The sequence below is a fragment of the Mesoplodon mirus genome (genome assembly GCF_964341445.2).
Source record: "Mesoplodon mirus genome assembly, chromosome: 7".
NCBI classification, from domain to species: Eukaryota; Metazoa; Chordata; class Mammalia; order Artiodactyla; family Ziphiidae; genus Mesoplodon; species Mesoplodon mirus.
In genome coordinates this window covers 46,969,188-46,990,150 of record NC_138983.1, presented here as the reverse complement: position 1 = coordinate 46,990,150, position 20,963 = coordinate 46,969,188, and the positions used below count along the sequence as shown (strand labels likewise).

General features: G+C 37.4%; 1 protein-coding gene across 7 annotated transcripts in view; it reads right to left on the bottom strand.

Annotated features, from left to right (window-relative positions):
* DLG2 (discs large MAGUK scaffold protein 2) overlaps positions 1-20,963 on the bottom strand; it is a 1,227,261-nt gene that overhangs the window by 513,395 nt on the left and 692,903 nt on the right. For all 7 annotated transcript variants that reach the window (XR_014294598.1, XM_082627349.1, XM_082627348.1 and 4 more), the window contains one exon: positions 10,006-10,142. Coding sequence is in view for 6 of the 7 variants with exons in the window: in XM_082627349.1 (XP_082483475.1) it covers positions 10,006-10,142 (137 nt within the window). In the remaining variant the exon portion in view is untranslated. The remainder of the gene's footprint in view (positions 1-10,005; positions 10,143-20,963) is intronic.

The window sequence follows — 20,963 nt, the reverse complement described above, 5'->3', positions numbered from 1 at the left end:
ATGGAAGAGGTGGTGGCAACAATATGCAGTGATTAAGAGCACATGGTTTTGAGTCATGCAAACCAGGACTCATCCTGTTCCTGGCACTACCTAGCTGTGTGACTTTGGGAAACTTATTTAACCTACTTAGCCTCAGTTTTGGCTTCTGTAAAATAGGTATGAGAATAATCACTGCCTCAAAAGGGTTATTGATTTAAATGTATTGACCTATGTAAAGTGACAGGCTCATTACTTATTAATGTGAGCTCTTGTTACTATTACTATTGTCATCATCCATCTCTCTTCTCAGGAAACAGGAATCCTTGGTGAAAATTTTCGCTGAGCATTTTCCTGTAAACATCTGTGAACTGATGAGTTTAATTAGAGAACTGTTGATGAGGCTTCTGTGTGGTCTTTTTAAAAATTCAGAATAGTATAGGATCTGGACCCAAAAGTGCTCTTTTGTGCTGAAGTCTTCAAAATGTTTTTCACGAAAGTGGGTTTATTTGGGGTAATTATATGTGTGCATTATCCTCTGAACTCTCAAGATAAAGGGCCTACAGCTGGAGCTGATTGTACACAGAGAGAAGGGACATTATACTGATTGGCTGGTTGCTCTTGTCATTGTTTTCCATTGTCTTTTTCCTTTTCCTTTTTTCTTTTGCATCAAGTATCTGCCTATAATGGTGAACACTGAGCAACTGGCCTGGTTTCAGAAAAAAAAATCATGTGCATTTGAATGAAGTGTTTCTGTGGGGTGCGCTACACAGAGGGGGACATGTGTGCAGCCTGGCCATGCATTTCAATAGGACAGAGGACTGAGGCCAAGAGAGAGAGGTTGGAGGTGAGATGACTCATTCTCTCGAATGGAAGAGGGAGCACTGAATTGGAGCATGATGCTGAGAGAAGAGGGCAAACCAGTTGAAGAAAGAGGTGCCAGGAGACTTGCAAGAAAGGAACATGGCAAGTGTTGTGGGAATTCAAATAAGTGTTAGCAAATACATATGTGATGGTACAAAGGTGGGAGGTGTGCGGGCATGAGAGGGTGTGATAAGGAGAAATGTGCAATGTACAGATGGCAACATACTGACCTTTCCATATTCATTCAGGAATAGCAATGTAGTGAGACAAACTGGGAGGTATTAGGGACATAAAAATTGTACTAAGACATAGTATAAGGAAATGTGAGACTCTAGAAACACTGGAAAAAAAATCACAAACTCCAAAGTTAACTTTAAAAAAGAGAAGACAAAGTAGATGATCACCATATTGTAAAATAACTTAAAAAGGGGGCCAATCTAATGTAGTAGTGTCAATGGTATGAAAATAAATATGCATAAACCAAAGACTGAAATCTCTGCAGTCCATTGCAATGAACTGCTATAATAAAATTTGTTTTAAAAATAACTATGAATACATGAGAAACGTTAATAATGGTTATCTCTGGATAATAAATATTTTCTTATTTTTCATCTTTTCAGCAATGAGATGATTAGAACAAAATTAACTATGGTTAATTATGGTTAGAACAAAATTAGTTATGGTTAGAACAAAATTAACTCTACTTTTCAAATGAATAAGAACAAAAACCTTAAGTAAGGGAGAACAGAAACTAAGTGTGGTGACCTCTTTATGAGACACACATAGCAAGATCTCATGAGTAATGGAAAATTGGAATAGGAAAGAAGGAAGTTGATTTCTCATGCTCAGTGACTTTACTTAAATTTATGAGAAATAATAGCCATATTTTAAACCAAGGTGTTTTTTAGAAATGAAGGCAACCTGGTATATAATGAGGGTAATTTTGAAAGTAGACTCAGATCTGCTATCAATTTCTAGTTCTATGAATTTTGGCCAGTTAACATATTTACTGAGTTTTAATTTTCTTACATGTAAAATGGGGATAATATTGATTTATTTGTTGATTTACTTGTGTTTATGAGAAAGAAATGATACCATGAACCTGAAAAGACACTGTATAACATAAAGCAGTGTACAAATAATGATCACACATCATAATCAGACATAGTGCTTTTGCTGATCCTAATGCTGGAAATAGTTTCTTCCTGTTCAGGGTTCTTTCTGTGAAACTGATCTCGTACAACACTTACTCCTGCAGTGCCTCTTTCCATCTCAAAGACCGACCTTCTCAAGGGCAATGATTAGATCGTTTTCATCTTTGTATTCCCCCAGCGGACACAGCATAAACAGTAGGCACTTAATAAATGTTGAAACAATCCACTAAATAAGTTAAGAAAACAATGTGGCATATCAAAGGAAAAGCAACCAAAATTCCCTATGTTATAGGAAGAATGAGGCATTTGTGTTGAGCTTCTATTTTACAGTTGTGTTGAGTCAGAGAGGAAAGGATAAAGAATGAAGGTCATTCAACCAACAATACACATTTACTGGACACTCACTCTGTGTCAGGCATGGGATAGAAGAATGAAAGGCTGGTACAAAATGTGAACACTGGCTCACATCAGCTTATAAGGGACATAATAAGAGCTCCAAATTTCTTCCTCCTCCATTAATCATTAATGCATTTCTTTTTTAAAAAAACTATTTATGTAGCATTTATTTTTAAAAATTAATTAATTAATTAATTAATCTTTGGCTGCGTTGGGTCTTTGTTGCTGCGCATGGGCTTTCTCTAGTTGCGGCGAGCAGGGGCTACTCTTCCTTGTGGTGCACGGGCTTCTCATTGCGGTGGCTTCTCTTGGTTGCAGAGCATGGGCTCTAGGTGAGTGGGCTTCAGTAGTTGTGGCACACGGGCTCAGTAGCTGTGGCTCACGGGCTCTAGAGGGCAGGGTCAGTAGTTGTGGTGCACGGGCTTAGTTGCTCCGTGGCATGTGGGACCTTCAAGGACCAGGGATGGAACCCACGTCCCCTGCATTGGCAGGTGGATTCTTAACCACTGCACCATCAGGGAAGTCCCATTAATGCATTTCTTCACCTTTCATTGCACAGAGAGAGAGAGAGAGCAAGTGCCACTGGCGTCTTGATTGACTCCAGCTTCCTCTATAGCAGTGGTCACCAAATGGACCATATGATAGGAACCCCAGGGCAATCAGCTGGGTACAGGAAGAAATATTTGAACTTCTATTAATATTTATCACATCGATCTTCATCTTTCTATTTCTTGTGTATGGCTTAAAATAAAATGTATATATTACCATAACAATATATGAATGCAATCTAAAGTAGAGAAATATACATATGTTAAAGACAACTTTTTGTGTTTTACTGATGGGGTGTGCTGTTAAAGAATTTTAAAACCACCGCTTTATACTAGGTACCGATATATGATGACTATAGAGTAAGTTCTATAAACAGGGTTATTAAACTGAATACAAGCAAAAGAAATAAACAATATAATGGAAGGCTTTAACCCTGTATATAAAATCCCTTTATAAATAAAGCCCTTAAACACTTAAATAAAATATATCATTGCATTTGCATTATAGTGTAATTTTATTGTATTTGAGACAAATTAAAAGGGAGTCCAAGAAATAATTATCCCAAAATTTTTTCCCCTGGTGTTTCAGAAGGTAATCTAACTACTGAAGACAGAGTCTGAAGGGTGAACTATTTCTAATGCCTTTTAGCCCATGACTGGAAATTGCTAAATGATGCTATACCAGCTTGATGGAATGACCATTACCTCAGAAGTCACCCTCAGGAGAAGCAGTGGAGTGGCAGCAGAGTGGGGTAGGATGTGATTAGGTCAAGGTAGAATTATGGTTCTTAACCTGGCTACATATCAGAATTGTTTGGAAAACTAAAAAAAAAAAAAAAAGGAAACGAGGCATGGTTCCTACTCCAGAGATTCTGATTTGATTTTTGATTATTCAAGGTTGATTGAAGCCTGGGCATCCACAGCGTTCAAGAACTTACCATGAGATTCAAATGTGTAACCAAGATCGAGAACCAGGGGGGTTGAGTAAACAGCTGAAAGGAATGTGGCTTTAGGAAATTGATATCTAGGTCTGAATCCCATCTCACAATGTATTAGTTATGTAATATTGGAAAAATGTTTGCATCTTTGAGTTCTAACTTTCTCTTCCGGAAAATAAGAATAACAGTAATGACTGCCCTATCCATCTCTCAAGTGTTGGAGTGAGGAGGTGCTGTGGGTGAAAGATCTTAAGGAGGAAGCAGTGTGTTGGTGGTAGGAAAGGGCCATGTGCAGGGACAGTTATAGCTTTTGGTTCTTATTTAAGGTTGGCCTAAACAATGAAAGTGTTTTAAAACCCTCTTCATTATTCAGATAACTCCTACATATTTGCATGGTCTTCAAGATGATTTCCTTATTGATATTTGGATGAAACAAGGTGATAGTGGGTCCTCACAACTAATACTCATTCAGAAAATTATCTTGTTTCTACTCATCTTCCCTAAATCTATTTAATGTCCTTACAATAGGATGCACATTTTGGAATAAAAATAGGAGATGCTCACACATAGTACATCCAAGAGTGACTCCAGTGAACACTAGTTCTAGGTATTTCATAAGCATTACTTAAGAAAAAAAGTTCCACAGTAAAACATATTTGAAAGTTAGGGTACCAAAGTTAAATTAGTTCCTTGACTGGAGGACTTCATAGACCCTTATATATGCTAAAGTTTGTTGAGAATCTACAAGAGAGGTGAGATACAGGTTGTAGAATTTCAATTTGACTATAGATCCTTTTCATGTGATACAGACATGAGACTAATATTTTAAAACACACTTGGGAAACACTGATCTAAGGCAATGCTGTCATGGTATTGAGGACATAACAAAAGACCAAAGATGAACATGACTTGCCCAAGGTCAGTTAGGTAGAGTTAATGGTGGCTGCCTAGGACTTGAATCCAGATATCCTATCTCTGAGTCCATTGTCTTTCCATATTATTTCAATGCCTCATTTACCTTTCCTCTTGTCTTCAGCTTCCCTTTAAGCAAAGAAAAAATACAGACTTATTTTCTGTAAAAGATGTAAAAGGTCTCTCACTGACAATTTTTTCTTCAAACGTCAAGCAAAGGTTATGGAAAAAAGAGACTAAGATTAGAAACTTTAAATCACAATGTGACAGGGGCTTTGCCAATTAACAGTTCATGTTGTCCCTTTGGAGAAGACAATTAGATGACCCTAGATTCAAAGTTTCTGGTATTGTGTAGAAAAAAGATGAAGAAGATCACATTTCTGTAATATATGTGGCTCTATGTATCACCATGGTAGAGCTTAATAAAAATGAGTGTGTAAAAATATATGAAAGAATTAGAAAATTATCAATACTGTTAACCTCTGACCATCTGTTGTATGAAGTTCAAGGCCAAGAGGGAATCTATTCAGTCTGAGATTGCAACACTAAGCTACTGGTACAATCCATTAAAATCAGATGTCACTGTCATTTGAAAAAATAAAAAAACAAAACAAACAAAATTCTAATGAATGATAATAAGTGCCAGTAGCAGGGGAAATTTAAAAAATTGTTACTTTGATAAAGAGAACATATACCACGCATCTGGGTGACCCATGAAACATCAGAGAGGTCTGACATTAAAGTCATCTTATTTGAAACACTAAAGGGCTTATTGCAAAGGTTTTAGGCAGGATAATTTTTCCTTACAGTAGAATAAATGTAAAGGTCAGCTGCAATAATATTGCCTGTTTTTTTTCTTTTAAGTTGGGGAATAACATTCTAAAGAATCAAAAGAAGTTTTTTTAAAAGGGTTATCTATTTTCAGAGGATAAATGGATGTATGATAAAATTTAGTGCAAGAGTGAGAGGAAAAGTGTAAAACATCTTAAAAGACTGAGAAGTAGAGAAATGGCAAGACATAGCTTTTTAAACAAATGTGGAAGAGGAATTCATATTCATCATTGTGTTTCCAAGGGAGAGAGCTTTACTAAAGGGAGAGACCTTTACTAAAGGGAGAGCTATATAGGGAAGTATATTTTGATATAATTTTAAGGAAAACATTTTTACTGATCGTTAGTATCTAATGGATAGCTTTGACGAGGCATTCTGTTCTCCATCCTTAGAGAGTTCTAGCAGAGGTGAGGGACTATTTCACATGGTTGCTTCTCTGTGGGATTCTGATGTACTAAATGAGAGTTGGAATAATATAATATCTAAGATAGATACTTTTCAATTCTGACATATAAGAAGTATTTAGGGAAAAAAAAGTACCCAGTATATATGGTATGATTCAGATGGTGTCCAACATTAAAATTATTTCAGTTGAGAAACTGAAAGGTTTATTACTAAAGATCCCCCAATCCCACCCCCGCCAAAAAAAAAAAAAAAAAAGATTGTGCTCTCACTGCAGGGTAGATGCTGGGAGACTTACTGAATTATGGTGATCTATCCACAAAAGTCTAAAGAAATTAATGGAATTTTATTCTCGATCAGCTTACTTACAGAACTATGAATGAATAACATATGGAGGAATTTTTCCTAAGAATTGAGAGAAGGGAGTGGTACAAATTGTTTTAGAAAAAACCTATTTATAGAAAAATAGAGTGTAGTACAGCTGGTAAATCACAGAATCTAAATTATTCATACTTCCTTTGGGAGAGGAGAGTAGAAGAGGAGAAAGATGAAGACATGAATGTAGGGTAGTAAAGGGAAGAGGAGGTGGAAAGGAATGACAGAAGGACAGCATTAATAAATATTTTTGGTTGAAGCAAGATAATTGATCTTTTGAGGTGGCTTCTGGGATTTTTATTTTATGCTCTCCCTCAGGCTCATTTTTCTTTCAGAATTTTATAAAATGAATCATTTTCTTTCATTTCCAGATTCAGCTTGGCAGTTGCCTTGAAAGTACTAATTATGTTTTCCTTACGTAAGAGGAGAGAGACCTATGATTGTTGAAGCTTCATTTTTTTAAAAACTATGCTTTAAAACTCAAAACAGTTAAGGATTATGTCACAGCTATTTTTGAAATCATTTTGTCTACAATGAATATCAAGAAAATGCTAATGGAAAAATAGCATGGTGCCTGGAAAATCCTTTGACAGAATTGTTTAGACTTTGAGGTTTTTTTTAAGAATTTGAATATAACGCTAAAAATTTAAACAGAGCTTCAATAAATCAGCACATGACATCTCGCATGATATTATAATAGCAGCAGTTGAAGAAATAACAGAAGAGGTCCAGAAGAGTTGTCTACATCCAAACTCTTACAGAACAATGAGCCAAAGGGAAAATCAGTCGCTATGACACACTACTTTAGAATGAAGCTGTCTTCTTCATTTTTCAATTTAGCACTATGTAGTAAATGGATATCACAGTTTATTTTATTCCTAAGTCCACAAACAATAAAATTTGTCTTCTTGAGGGAAGTTGTTAGAGAGAAGTTGTCTTATATCCCAATAACACTTTTCTCTTTCAGAAGACACAATATCATAAGAACCAACTTTTAGGACTTCCCTGGTGGTTCAGTGATCAAGTGTCTACCTGTCAATGCAGGGGACATGGGTTTGGGCCCTGTCTGGGAAGATCCCACATGCCACAGAGCAACTAAGCCCATGTGCCACAACTACTGAGCCAGCTCTCTAGAGCTCGCGAGCCACAGCTACTGAGCCCGTGTGCCACAACTACTGAAGCCCGCGCACCTAGAGCCTGTGCTCCACAAAAAGAGAAGCCAGTGCACTGCAATGAAGAGTAACCCCCAACTCGTCACAACTAGAGAAAGCCTGTGCACAGCAACGAAGACCCAATGCAGCCAAAAATAAATAAATGAAATTTAAAAAACACACAAAAGAGCTTTAAGTTAAAAAAAAAAAGAACCAACTTTCACGTCAAAGGCAAAAAAAACAAGCAAACAAAATTCAGAATGTCCTGAGAATGAAAATGGTAGTTCTACTATACAGCCTAGTGCCTATAGTTAACAACACTGTACTGTATACTTAAAATTTGCTAAGAAGGTAGATCTTATGTTAAGTGTTCTTACCCCATACACACACAAAATAATAATGATAATAATGATAGTGAGAGGAAACTTTGGGAAGTGATGGATAACTTTATAGCCCTGATGGTGGTGATGGCTTCATGGGTATGTACTTATTCCCAAAGTCATGGAGTTGTATATATTAAATATGTACAGTTTTTTACATGTCAATCATACCTCAATAAAATGGTTTAAAAAAATAAAATTGTAGTGACTTCAAGTGGTAAAGAAGTCAAAAACTCTTAGTTGCAACTTTGACTGAAGTCATTAATGCCACATTTTTTGCCCATTCAGTTTGACCATACTTTTTCTGCTGACAGAGTTCCTTCCTGAGAAGTGGCTATTGCCTGGGACATGGTAGGTGCTCAATATATTACTTGTTAAATAAAGGAATTAATGAATGATAACTGAATGATAACTAAATGATGACTGAATGATAACTAAAGGAAGGAAGGAAAGAACTAATTGACAGATTTTAGGAAACAAATGCAAAGACCATGTTTGGTGGTTACAAGCATTTGCAATCCAATTCTGTCCATTGTTAACTATATGACCATGGCCAAGTTAGTAAACTTCTCTCTATACCTCAGTTTCCCTTTGCTTATATAAAAGAGGCTGTTGTGAGAAATACATACTACATTACAGAAAAACATTTAAAAAAATACATGGAGCACAGTAAATGCCAAATAAATGTTAGTTATCAAGATTATTATAAAGCTCTTATCCAGATAATTCAATACAAAAATCATTGACAACTATGAAATTAGCCCAGTGCGACTACAAACAACCTGTCTAGAGTCCAGGGACATGGGCACAATGAACTTTGAGGTTCAACCCCCAAAACTTGCACATGTCCTACAAATTACTATTCTGTTGAAATTGTATAGGTTGATCCTTCCCAAACACTTCTCATGAAAGTATTGGAGATAATGGCTCCTTGTGACAAAGATTCAAGATCCTAATTTACAAAGGGAGACATATGACTAGATATACTTCTCTTACTTGACAGCTATCTTCTATTAATTTTCAGTATTTGATTATTATCCTGTAGATTTAATATAAAACAGTAAATGGAGATGAAACAGTTTTTAGGTGCAATCACCAATTTTTTACTGCTTATAATTGCCTACATTTTGCTTTCGTTTATCGTATAACTCCATGGCTCAGAAAGGGTGGCTGCATGTTGGTGTCAATCGTTGCCCAAGACTCCTGAAGCATGTGAGCAACTGGCAAATAAAATAGTAGAAACCCTGTCTGAAAGGAGAGGGGGAAGGGAATCCATTTGCACATGTGACAGAACTCAGATTATGATTCTTGGAAGTCAGGAACTGTGTCTACACTGGTTGAACCGAAGAACACAGAGAGGCATAGAAATGTACAGATCAATAAACCAGATAGTGTTGTTCCCTTTGCTATGCAAAGCCCATCTCTCTACCAGTCTGGATTTAGCAGTCTCTCTGGCTGATAGGAGATGGATGATACTGGAAGAACAACACATAATCTCTGTGACTATGAAAACTGGTGAAAATTTAGATTTCTGTTTTTAAAATATCAACAAATCAGCTCCAATTATACCTGTACTCTTGATATCTTTTACCACAAAATCTGCTCTCCCTTTTCTATTTCCACCCAAGGTCACTGCTTCCTCCCCCCAGATTCTTATGTTGAAGTTCTAACTCCCAATATGACTGTATTTGGAGATAGGGTCTTTAGGAGGCAATTAAGGTTATTAATTAAATGACTTAAGGGTGGAGCCCTAATCTGATAGGACTAATGGCTTTATAAAAAGAGAAAGAGAGAGAGCTTTCCCTCAGCACAAGCCCAGAGGAAAGGCCATGTGAGGATGCAGCAGCAAGATAGTTGTCTGCAAGCCAAGAAGAGAGACCTCACTAGAAACTGAATGGGTCAGAACTTTGCTCTTAAATTTCCCTGCTTCCAGAATTGTGATAAAATAAAATTTCTGTTGTTTAAGCCACCTAACCTATGGTATTTTGTTATGGCAGCCTGAAATGACTAAGACAGTCATACACTGGGAAATAAGAGCTTTATAAATGTACACATAGTCCTGCTTGAGTCACACTCACCATTAGTAGTCTGTCTCCTACTTGCAACCTTCCATCTTTCTGTGCAGCTCCTCCATCTATAATTTTAGTTACATAAATGCTGTTGTCTCCAGGAATGTGTTGGTTCCCCACACCTCCTGCAATACTGAAGCCTAAACCTACGGAAAAGAAACAGAAAAAGAAAAGCCTTGTATTTGTTTAAGAAAGTGCTACTAGTCACATTTCAACAGTCGAAAAAAAATTAATCCTCAATTTATTACAACAATAATAAATAACAATAAATTCTACTTCAATCAACTGTGTCCTTTAAACATATGAAAGCTTGTTGATTAATGCTAATGAGGCAAAACACAAGTGCAATCCTGCCCACGTTTAGTCTATGGGCTTATCTTCATTGCTGCTGTTGTTACTCTAGCATAGAGAACAGAAGTCCTGCCAGTCATTTGGGTAGAGACCTAGATATTTTTGACATTTTAGAATGAAAAGTACAGCAATTTGAACATTCCACAAATTCTGAGACAAGAGCCATGAGAAAGATACATTGGATATCGGTGTAATAATTTCAGAGAGAAGATAAGGAAAAGAAGCTTGATGCTCGCCCTTCATGTTTCCTTCTCTGGGTACCTTGTCATATTTTCACACTTCCTGACACTTCCTGTTATTAACTTATAGTTAATAAAGAATGAACACAAACGAATCATCCCTGCACACAGTCTAAAGAATAAAGAAACAGATTATATACTTTGACTGTATTATGTTTGTAACAAACCACGAAATATGAAATCATTTTAAACATGGAAATTTTCCTTTTTAAAAAAAATTTTTGTCTTTTGGAAATTTTCCATCTTGAGAGAATTTTATTATGCTATGGCTTATAATTTTTTTCTTTCAGTTTTATTGAGATATAATTGACATGCAGTACTGTATAAGTTTAAGGTGTACAGCATGATGATTTGACTTATATACATCATGAAATGATTATCACAGTAAGTTTAGTGAACATCCATCATGTCATATAGATACAAAATTAAGGAAATAGAAAAAACTTTTCCTTGTGATGAGAACTCATAGGATTTACACTCTTAACTTTCATGTATAACATACAGCAGTGTTAATTACATTTCTCATGTTGTATGTATATTACATCCCTGTATTATTTACCTTCTAAGTGGAAGTTTGTACCTTTTGACTGCCTTCATCTAACTCCCGCTCTCCTCTTCCCCCACCTCTTGGTAATCACAGATTTGATCTCTTTTTCTGTGACTGAGTTTGTTTTTGAAGTATAATTGCCCTATAATACTATGTTAGTTCCTATTACACAACATAGTGATTAGATATTTCTACACATTTCAAAATAATCACCATGATAAGTCTAGTTACAATATGTCACCGTACAAAAATATTACATGGTTATTGACTATATTCCCCACATTGCACATGTCACAACCATTGACTCATTTATTTTGTAACTGGAAGTTTGTACTTCTTAATCTTCCTCACATATATCTTCTCTCCTCTCCACCCGTCTCTCCTCTGGCAACCACTTATTTGTTCTCTGTATTTATCACTCTGTTTCCATTTTATGTTTGTTCTTTTGTTTTGTTTTTTAGATTTCCACATATAAGTGAAATTATACAGTATTTGCCTTTCTCTGTCTGACTTATTTCACTTAGCATAATATCCTCAGGGTCTATACATATTGTCATAAACCTTTATTTATATTAAACTATGGAATGATAACAAGAATAGAGTTATTAAAAAATCATTATGAGGCCATTTTAAAAGAATGACTGATAGACTCTTTAAAAGTATAAGAACAAAAAAAATCTTTCTCAGAATATAATTGAATACACATTCGGTACAATACTTATAGCATATATTTTCATTGCATTTTGAAATTATAATAATTAACATGCAAATTACTCAGAAAGATAGATATAAGTCAAAGAGATTTGTAACTGAAGACAGAACATTTCTGTAACTTGCTTGTCTTAAGAAATTAAACCCCCCCTCACACACACATCCCTAGTTGCCTAGTTTTAAAAAACCACACACTTCTTTTATGATAAAACAATCATAAAAAATTTTGGCACTTTATACAACAATGAAAAACACTTTAAAAATACTCCATTTCACTCTCCTTGTATTGAATAAATATTGAGTAGGGCTATGTGCTGCTCTTAAGATAGCATAAGTGATTAGTTAATGGAAAAATAATGGCAAGGTAAATTATAAAGTAACACCTCTGGAATGATACCTGAAATGAAATGATTTTTTTGTTAAATTAGTTATTAACAATAAATGGAAAATGGATTTAAATTGATAGGGCAATTAAAATAAGTGTTATTTAATTTCCTACTAGAGTGGGTAGTTATTCTTTATTGATGCTTTGACATTGCATAGCTCTATAAATGTATTTGTTTACCTCATATTTAAAGAATTTGTTTACCAAGTGAAAGATGACCAAGGGTAGATAAAATGTCCCCAACTGGCTTTTCCTATGAAATTTAAAATATATATCAGCTCATATTTTCTAAAACTGTTACTTCATATTTATATATGATTATAGGAAAGTTTAAAAAACATATTTACAAAGGTTTCATAGCCACATGCTAGGATCAATCTACTGCATTTACAATAGTACAGAAGTCATTCTGAACTGTGGACAAAAGGTTAAAGAGAATTCAGGGACTCTGATTTACATCTACTATGCCAACAGTAAATGCCACAGCCGGTCTGAGTTACAGAAGAGCTAAGGCAACAAATTATCACTGTAAACAAGGTTAAGTCCAACAAAGGGAGTAACTATGTAGTTGACATTTGAAGTTGAAGATTTTACCAAGACAATGAAATCACTGTGGATACCGTAGACATAAATATATCAGCTAAAAAGGAAACAACGTTTTTTCTGCTAAGATTAGGCTTAAGCACTTCTTAACTGGTGACTCTGCTTAAGCTAAAGTATTTTTAGTAAGAGCCAGAGAATGGCTCTAAAGGTACAGAACTAAACATTTCCCCTAATTTCTCTTACTTTGGTGGAACATGGATACATTTAAAAATAATCAATATTTGATCAACATTCAACCATATTCCAGATATTCAATTCAACATGATAGGTAAACGTATAGCTTATGTCTACATCCAGAATACAAGGTTATTTACAGGTGGAAGTATCCATCTGTGTTATAAAATCGAATCTGGTCCTATCTATCCATCCATCCATCCATCCATTCATCCATTCATCCATTCATTCACTCACTCATATATCCACTCATTCAACAAGAATCTCCTGAGTACATACCATGCATTGCATAACCAGCTGCTATCAACTGTAGCCAACATAAATGTAAAGAAATGGATTGGGGCTTCCCTGGTGGCACAGTGGTTGAGAGTCCGCCTGCCGATGCAGGGGACACGGGTTCGTTCCCCGGTCTGGGAAGATCCCACATGCCGCGGAGCGGCTGGGCCCGTAAGCCATGGCCGCTGAGCCTGCGCGTCCGGAGCCTGTGCTCCGCAACGGGAGAGGCCACAACAGTGAGAGGCTCGTGTACCGCAAAAACAAACAAACAAACAAAACAAACAAAAAACATATCTATGTTCTTTAGTAATTGGCACATAATAGATTCTTTTTTCAAATTTATTTTTAAAAATTTTATGTAATTTTGAAAGGTTATTTTCCATTTACAGTTATTACAAAAATAGATTCTTGATAAATAAAAATTCTCTGCTTTCAATAAGCTCTCAAGTTGTTTGGAAAACAGATACCTAAAGATCTTGACATAACTGAACTGGCTAGGATAAGTTCTGTAATGGTACTATGATATGTGAGTATGGAGGGGATCATGACTTCTTAGAAGAGCAGGAGGAGAATCAACAAAAGGTTTAGCATTTGGGCTGGATCTTGAATACAGTATTAAGTCAGAATTGATAAAAGAGAATGCAGCTTTAAAACCAATACATCAGACTGACTAAGTAACTGAAGAGTCAGCTGCCCTGACTTAGATCATACAATGCTCATAAAATTCCAGCTCCCCTGTGCTGGAAATTGAGACAAAAATGCCTAGCGAACACTCAAAACCTGTATTTACAGTAAGATAAGCTAGAGTGGTCCCTAACAAGACAAATACAATGAGTATTATAAAGATTTGAGTAAGGAACACTGATTTTTGGTAAGTGACCAATTTAGAGAATTGGTTATAATATTGAAAAGATGTGTCCATGATAAAGAAATTGACTAATCAATTATAAAATAAACTCAGTGACAAGAGTTGGTAGGTCTCATCCTAAAATCGTGACCCTAACACTATCAACTGTGGAAAGTTTGGCTATTGAGAATAATACTAAACATGCCTATACCTGTGTCAGTAATAAACAAAGCTGACACAGAACAATATAAGTATTAAAATCACAAAAGGAAGTAAAATCACTGGATATTTCAGTACCTTGGCAAAGGAAAAAAGCAAGTGAAATTTAAACACCTAATTCCCCAAACAATTAAAAACTGATCTGATCTGTTTGACAAACCTGATGTGCAAACAATTTCAGGATTACATCTAGTGCATAAAGCTGGGTTCTTCTTTCCGTATTTCCTGCATATCCCCAGATTGTATATCCTCATGTTAACACAGGAGATTCATGCGTAGGGAAAGGAATGCCTGAACGTTGTTTAAAGCCTTTAACTTAGCCTCTTCCCATGCAAAATCTTTTCCTTCTCCTGTGAAAAAAGAACACGAGGAACGATCCCAGTTCACCCTTTCCCCTTGGTGCCTGAGGAGCAGGTGTCAGTGGAAGGTGGAGGCCTGAAGGAGGAAGTCTTGGGAAAACGGGCTGATTCTGTGTGTGGGAAGCTTAGAATAAAACCCCCAATACCTGAAAGAGTTATGTGACTACAATGTACCCGTATAGTCTTTATGGGTGTAAAGAACTAATCCCCATGATGTCTTATAATCATTCAACAACATGGTTCAACTTCATTTTATGTGACTTTACTAAGAGGGCACTCTGGGGCACCTCCAAAAATTTAATATTATTAAGCAGACTGCTTCTGTCACAGTTTATCTAGGATCTGCAAGGTAGGGTGTTCAGTGCTTTACAAAAAAAAAGAAAATACTATAGTGGTATTCTGTACATTCTGACTATACTATCCTATTTTATTAAAGGAAACACAGAATACATCCTGAAGCCTGGCAGGCTTTGTTTTAGAAAATACAGGCAACCTAACTGCTGAATGTGCATACATTTCAGTTGACAAACAAAACAAAAACTTCACCTGTGGGCCTGGTCTACACAGGTAACAGACTATTTTACATCTCTTCTCCTTTAGAAAAAAAATCATTGCTTAAAAAAATACCAAAAATGTGTCTTTCATTTTAATTTGAGAGAATAATTAATTAATCATATCTACAGTGCCCGATGAGATTAAAGACCAAAGCTGTATTTTCTTACTCTCTGGATTCTCCCTGGGTTCAAACGACAAAGTTTGGAGTTGAAAGAAGTGGTTCTGTTCAAAATGCCTTCGGCACTGGCTAGGCAGGCTCAATCCTGCTTAAGGATCTCTCACAGATCACCTAATTAACTTACCACAGTCAATGTTCCAAGCTTTTCTCCTGACTATGTACCTCAAAATACCCACTTACGGGGCTTCCCTGGTGGTGCAGTGGTTGAGAGTCCGCCTGCCGATGCAGGGGACACGGGTTCGTGCCCCGGTCCGGGAAGATCCCACATGCTGCGGAGCGGCTGGGCCCATGAGCCATGGCCGCTGAGCCTGCGCGTCCGGAGCCTGTGCTCCGCAATGGGAGAGGCTACAACAGTGAGAGGCCCGCAAAAAAAAAAAAAAAAAAAAAAGAATACCCACTTATACTTTTTGCCTAAAAAGAGGCATCACTCAATGCCTATTTTATTGTGAAAAGTCTCCATGTCTATACCTACCCTTTCTCAAAGGAATGAGTATCATTCCTCTTTTCTAAACCTAAATCTTCCCCTTCAACATTGAATTTTACTCATTATTCCTTTTTTTTCCCCTCTAGAATATTCAGTCTCTTACCAATTTATCAATTCTCTTACCAATTCTTTTCTTCTATTCTGGCTTTGACCATGCTTCTGTCCTATCCTAGAAAGATCTTCTCTTGGGACTCCCCTGATGGTGTAGTGGTTAAGAATCCACCTGCCTATGCAGGGGGCACGGGTTCGAGCCCTGGTCCGGGAAGATCCCACATACTGCAAAGCAATAAAGCCCGTGCGCCACAACTACTGAGCCTGAGCTCTAGAGCCTGCGAGCCACAACTACTGAGCCCGTGTGCCACACTGAAGCCCGCCTGCCTAGAACCCGTGCTCCACAAGAGAAAGCACCACAATGAGAAGCCCACGCACCACAACGAAGAGTAGCCCCCACTCGCTGCAACTAGAGAACGTCCGCACACAGCAACGAGGACCCAATGCAGCCAGTAAATAAATTAATTAATTAAAAAAAATAAATTAATAAAAAAATCTTCTCTTGAACTTGCTGCAGCCTCATTTACTGTAAGAGCTGGAGTTTGTAAACAGTGATCTCTAGTTACTAACTCCATTTCCGTATCACACATTCTTTCCTCAGTCTCCTCCATCTGACTCCGTATACCACAATCTAGTCAAATGGCAGTGGTTATAGGTTGAATTACGCCTTTCAAAAGACAGATTGAAGTCCTAAGCCCTGTTACCTGTGAATGTGACCTTATTTGGAAACAGGGTTTTTGCAGATGCAACCAATTTCAGATGAAGTTAAATTGGATTCATGTGAGCCCCAATCCAATGATTGGTGTCCTTGTAAGAAGAGGAAATTTGGACCCAGAAACACAGAAACACACAGAGAAGAATGCATGTGATGACAGAGACAGAGAGCAGGATGGTACATGTATAAGCCAAGAAATGCCATGGAACAAACTCTCCCTCAGAGCTCTCCAGAAGGAATCAATCATGCTGACCTCTTGATCTCAGACCTCCAGGCTCCAGAACTGCAAGAGAATAAATTTCTATTGTTTTAAACCACCCAAGTTGTGGTCATTTGTTAAGGTAGCTCCAGGAAATTAATACATCATCTAATTCTAATGGTCTAAGTGGTGGTATGAATATCCACCTCTTTATAATGAAGTCATACACACACACACACACACACAAGTTTGGGCACTTATCAACACAGCAGTGGTCATTGAAACTATGAAAATGGATTCTCCACAAGAAAGAGATTACAGAGAGAATAGGATTCTATAGTATGTGCCTTGGGGAATAACTATTATTTGAGAGAAGTGAATTTAGCCTGTATGCCCAGAGTTTCTGATTCAGAATATCTGGTATGTGCCCCCAAATTTGCGTTTCTAACAAGCTCCCACGTGATGCTAATGCTACTGGTGTGAGGACCACATTCTGAGAACCACTGTTTCAGAGCAATAAAAAAAGATAAAATGAAGTGAGAAGTAGTAAAAGAAATATGAGAAGAAATGAGGCAGTATAATGTGATGAGGGTAGGAATGTAAAAGAAATCAGTAGTGTTCTATGTAATGCAGAAAGAACAAAGACCCATCAAAGGACTGAAATTTCTAGTCCTTTTGGAGGAAAATTCTGGATGACTGGCTGGGCTCCTTGCCTGGTGGAACTGCTAGTTTGTAGTTACCTCACTCATTCCCATAATAGGAGAGTATGGCACAAAATGTGTAAATGTATTATATATATGTACATATGGCTTCTCTATTGCTACTTCACTAAATCAAGTGCTTATCCAATCATACTTGCTTTAGTGTAAAAGGCTCATGACCACATTCCCTGATCCCAGTCTTTCCCTGCCTGATTCTCCAATCCATTCAGCAAAGATTTTCCAGGTTATTCTTTCCCTAAAATTCTACATCCATTATGTTGCTCTGTTTCTTGAAACTGTCCGTCACTCTTCATTTTCTACAGGAATGCTACATCCCCTCTTCTCACTATTCCTTACTTCTCTGCTACTAAGCTTCCCCCCAAGCAAGATGATCTTGCTGTGCTGTTTTTCTACTGTTACTCCTGTTTCCCATCTGAAATGCCTTCACCACTTTAATTTTCAAGACCACTCAAGTCTTTGCCAACTCAAAGTAGTTCATTTCTAAGTTGAACCCCAGTAGAACCAATTATACGTATCAGCCTTTTCACATCTATTTAAATAGAATGAGTTAACTCATTCAACAAACACTAATTGATAACTATTCCTATGTCAAGGACTGCCCTATATATATTGTGGTTATATCAGTGAATCAGTGTTTATGGTTCTTTTCTAATGGAGAGTAAGGCAAGTAAAGAGGCAATGAAAACCAGGTGTGGTAAGTGTTGATAGGAGAGGAACAGGTGCTAATTATAGGTCCTGATATCCAATCTGAGACCTACAAGATGAAAGTGAGCCAGGAGAAAGGGAATGGGGAGAGAACATCCCTGCAGAAGGAAACATGCACTTAAAGACCCAGAGTTGGGAGATTTGAGAAACTTATTTGAGAAATATTTCATGTGAAAGCAACACGTAGTCTTAGTTAGAATACAGGCTGCAGGAGAGGAACCATACCCTTTATACTCACCAATGTACACTTAGCCCCTGATACTATGCATAATAAATAGTTTGGAGTAAATGGAGACAGGAGGACTCTTTCTCCACTGAATTAGGAGGGAAGGAGAGAAGGATGGTGTAGATAAAGGTTAAGATTATTGGCTTAATGGCAGTACACTAAAGTTCTCATCTTCAATTTACTCTGATAGCAAGAACGTGTGGTACTGGCCAAGATGAGGGAAGTAGTGAGGTCAGAGATTTGAGAAAGTACAGAAGTTTTGAAATAGCTCTTAGGGAAGATGGAAGAAATGATTGATTAGAGAAATGCAGAAAAATTGCAAGGAACTGTTGATTGTCTCGTTAGGGTTTAGTTACTATGAATTAATGATAGCACTATTCTAGTAACTTTTTTTCCTTCAGCATTTCTCAGCAGTCTAGGTATAAGCACAGAAAGTCTAAGAAGTTAGATTAAATCACTTTTGAAATTAGTCTTTTGTGTGCATTGATCTTCTCTCTTCAACTAAATCATATGATCCTAGAAAGTAGGGGTTGCATAAAATAGATCATATTGTGCACACTGCTGGCATATGGTAATTGTTCAATAAATATTTACAGGATGAATTAATGATTGAATTGTTCAAAGACCAAATGATCACATGGCATAGGTATACTTTTAAATGTCAAGCATCTCACATTAACAGATTTGTATACTTTAGCAGACTGCTTTAGCTCAAGAAAAAAAAGTGACCAGAGTAATTCATACTGAGCATTTTAATGTGCCAAATACTGCCTCGTGCACTTGGGAATTAATGAAGTATCTATTGTATCTAAAGAAACAATAGAGATTACCAATGAGAAAAGTATTTACTCTTTATTAAATCTAAGAATGATCAGCACTTCCTTGCCTGCATCCTTACAAATGAAATAACCTGCTCTGACCACAGTTGACTGCTCATAGGACAGTATGACAAAGTGTGATCAGATGTTCTCTTACTGGTTTACCTTCTATTTTATTGTACTTGAAATGGAATATCCTCCAAGCTTCCAGCATTAAAAGTGATAGGCACTGCCTTTACCCATCAACCACGTCTGCCTGAATTTTTTTTTTCTAAGTTAACTCTAGTTGCCAATGTAAACCAAAGTCATTAATATTGACTCTGAATACAGTCCAGGCTGTTTGGAGGCATCCAGATCCCAACACATAAAGTTATCAAAAGTAACAGATTATTTGAGAGAGATAAAAATCAACTCATATTTTGAAGTCTTGATAGGAATGTTCCAGTTGGCAGTGTTGCTGCTGGGGAAATCAGAGCAGAAAGTCTGAAGGGTAATTGGATGGGTCTTGATAAATTTCCATCCACAAAGGCTCTTATCCAGTAACACCTCTTCGGCAAAGTCCTTCCTAATACCCATCTTTTGAATTAAAAGTAATGTGTCCATGACCACATTTAATGCTATTTCTCTCTCACTTTTTTTTTTTTTTTTTTTTTTTTGCGGTACGCGGGCCTCTCACTGTTGTGGCCTCTCCCGTTGCGGAGCACAGGCTCCGGATGCGCAGGTTCAGCGGCCATGGCTCACAGGCCCAGCCACTCCGTGGCATGTGGGATCTTCCCGGACCGGGGCACGAACCCGTGTCCCCTGCATCGGCAGGCGGACTCTCAACCACTGCGCCACCAGGGAAGCCCCTCTCTCTCACTTTTAATGAGACATAATTTTCTATATTTAATTAGTTACTTATAGGAAGGGTTGATATTGAAAACATTTAATAGCTTGTATAGCATGGACACCAACCAATCAGAACAGGTGCCTGCCATAAACCACTACTGTGGTATGTAGCACCTGTCAGCTCTGTTCTGGAAAAGTTTAATGTCCCCCATGTTGGACAGTTAGCATTTTGAATGTAGAGGGAATAATAACTTTAAAAAATTTTATTCATTTTATTTTTGCCTGCGTTGGGTCCTCATTGCTGCGCGTGGGCTTTCTCTAGTTGCGGTGAGTGGGGGCTACTGTTCATTGCGGTGTGCGGGCTTCTCATTATGGTAGCTTCTCTTCTTGCAGAGCACAGGCTCTAGGCGCCTGGGCTTCAGTAGTTGCAGCACGTGAGCTCAGTAGTTGTGGCTCGTGGGCTCCAGAGCGCAGGCTCAGTAGTTGTGGCACACGGGCTTAGCTGCTCCACGGCATGTGGGATCTTCCGGGCCAGGGTTCGAACCCGTGTCCCCTGCATTGGCAGGCGGATTCTTTTTTTTTTTTTTTTTTAATTTTTTTTAATTTTTTGCTTTCTAACAAATTTAATCAGTTATACATATACATATGTTCCCATATCCCCTCCCTTTTGCGTCTCCCTCCCACCCTCCCTATCCCACACCTCCAGGCGGTCACAAAGCACCGAGCTGATCTCCCTGTGCTATGCGGCTGCTTCCCACTAGCTATCTACCTTACG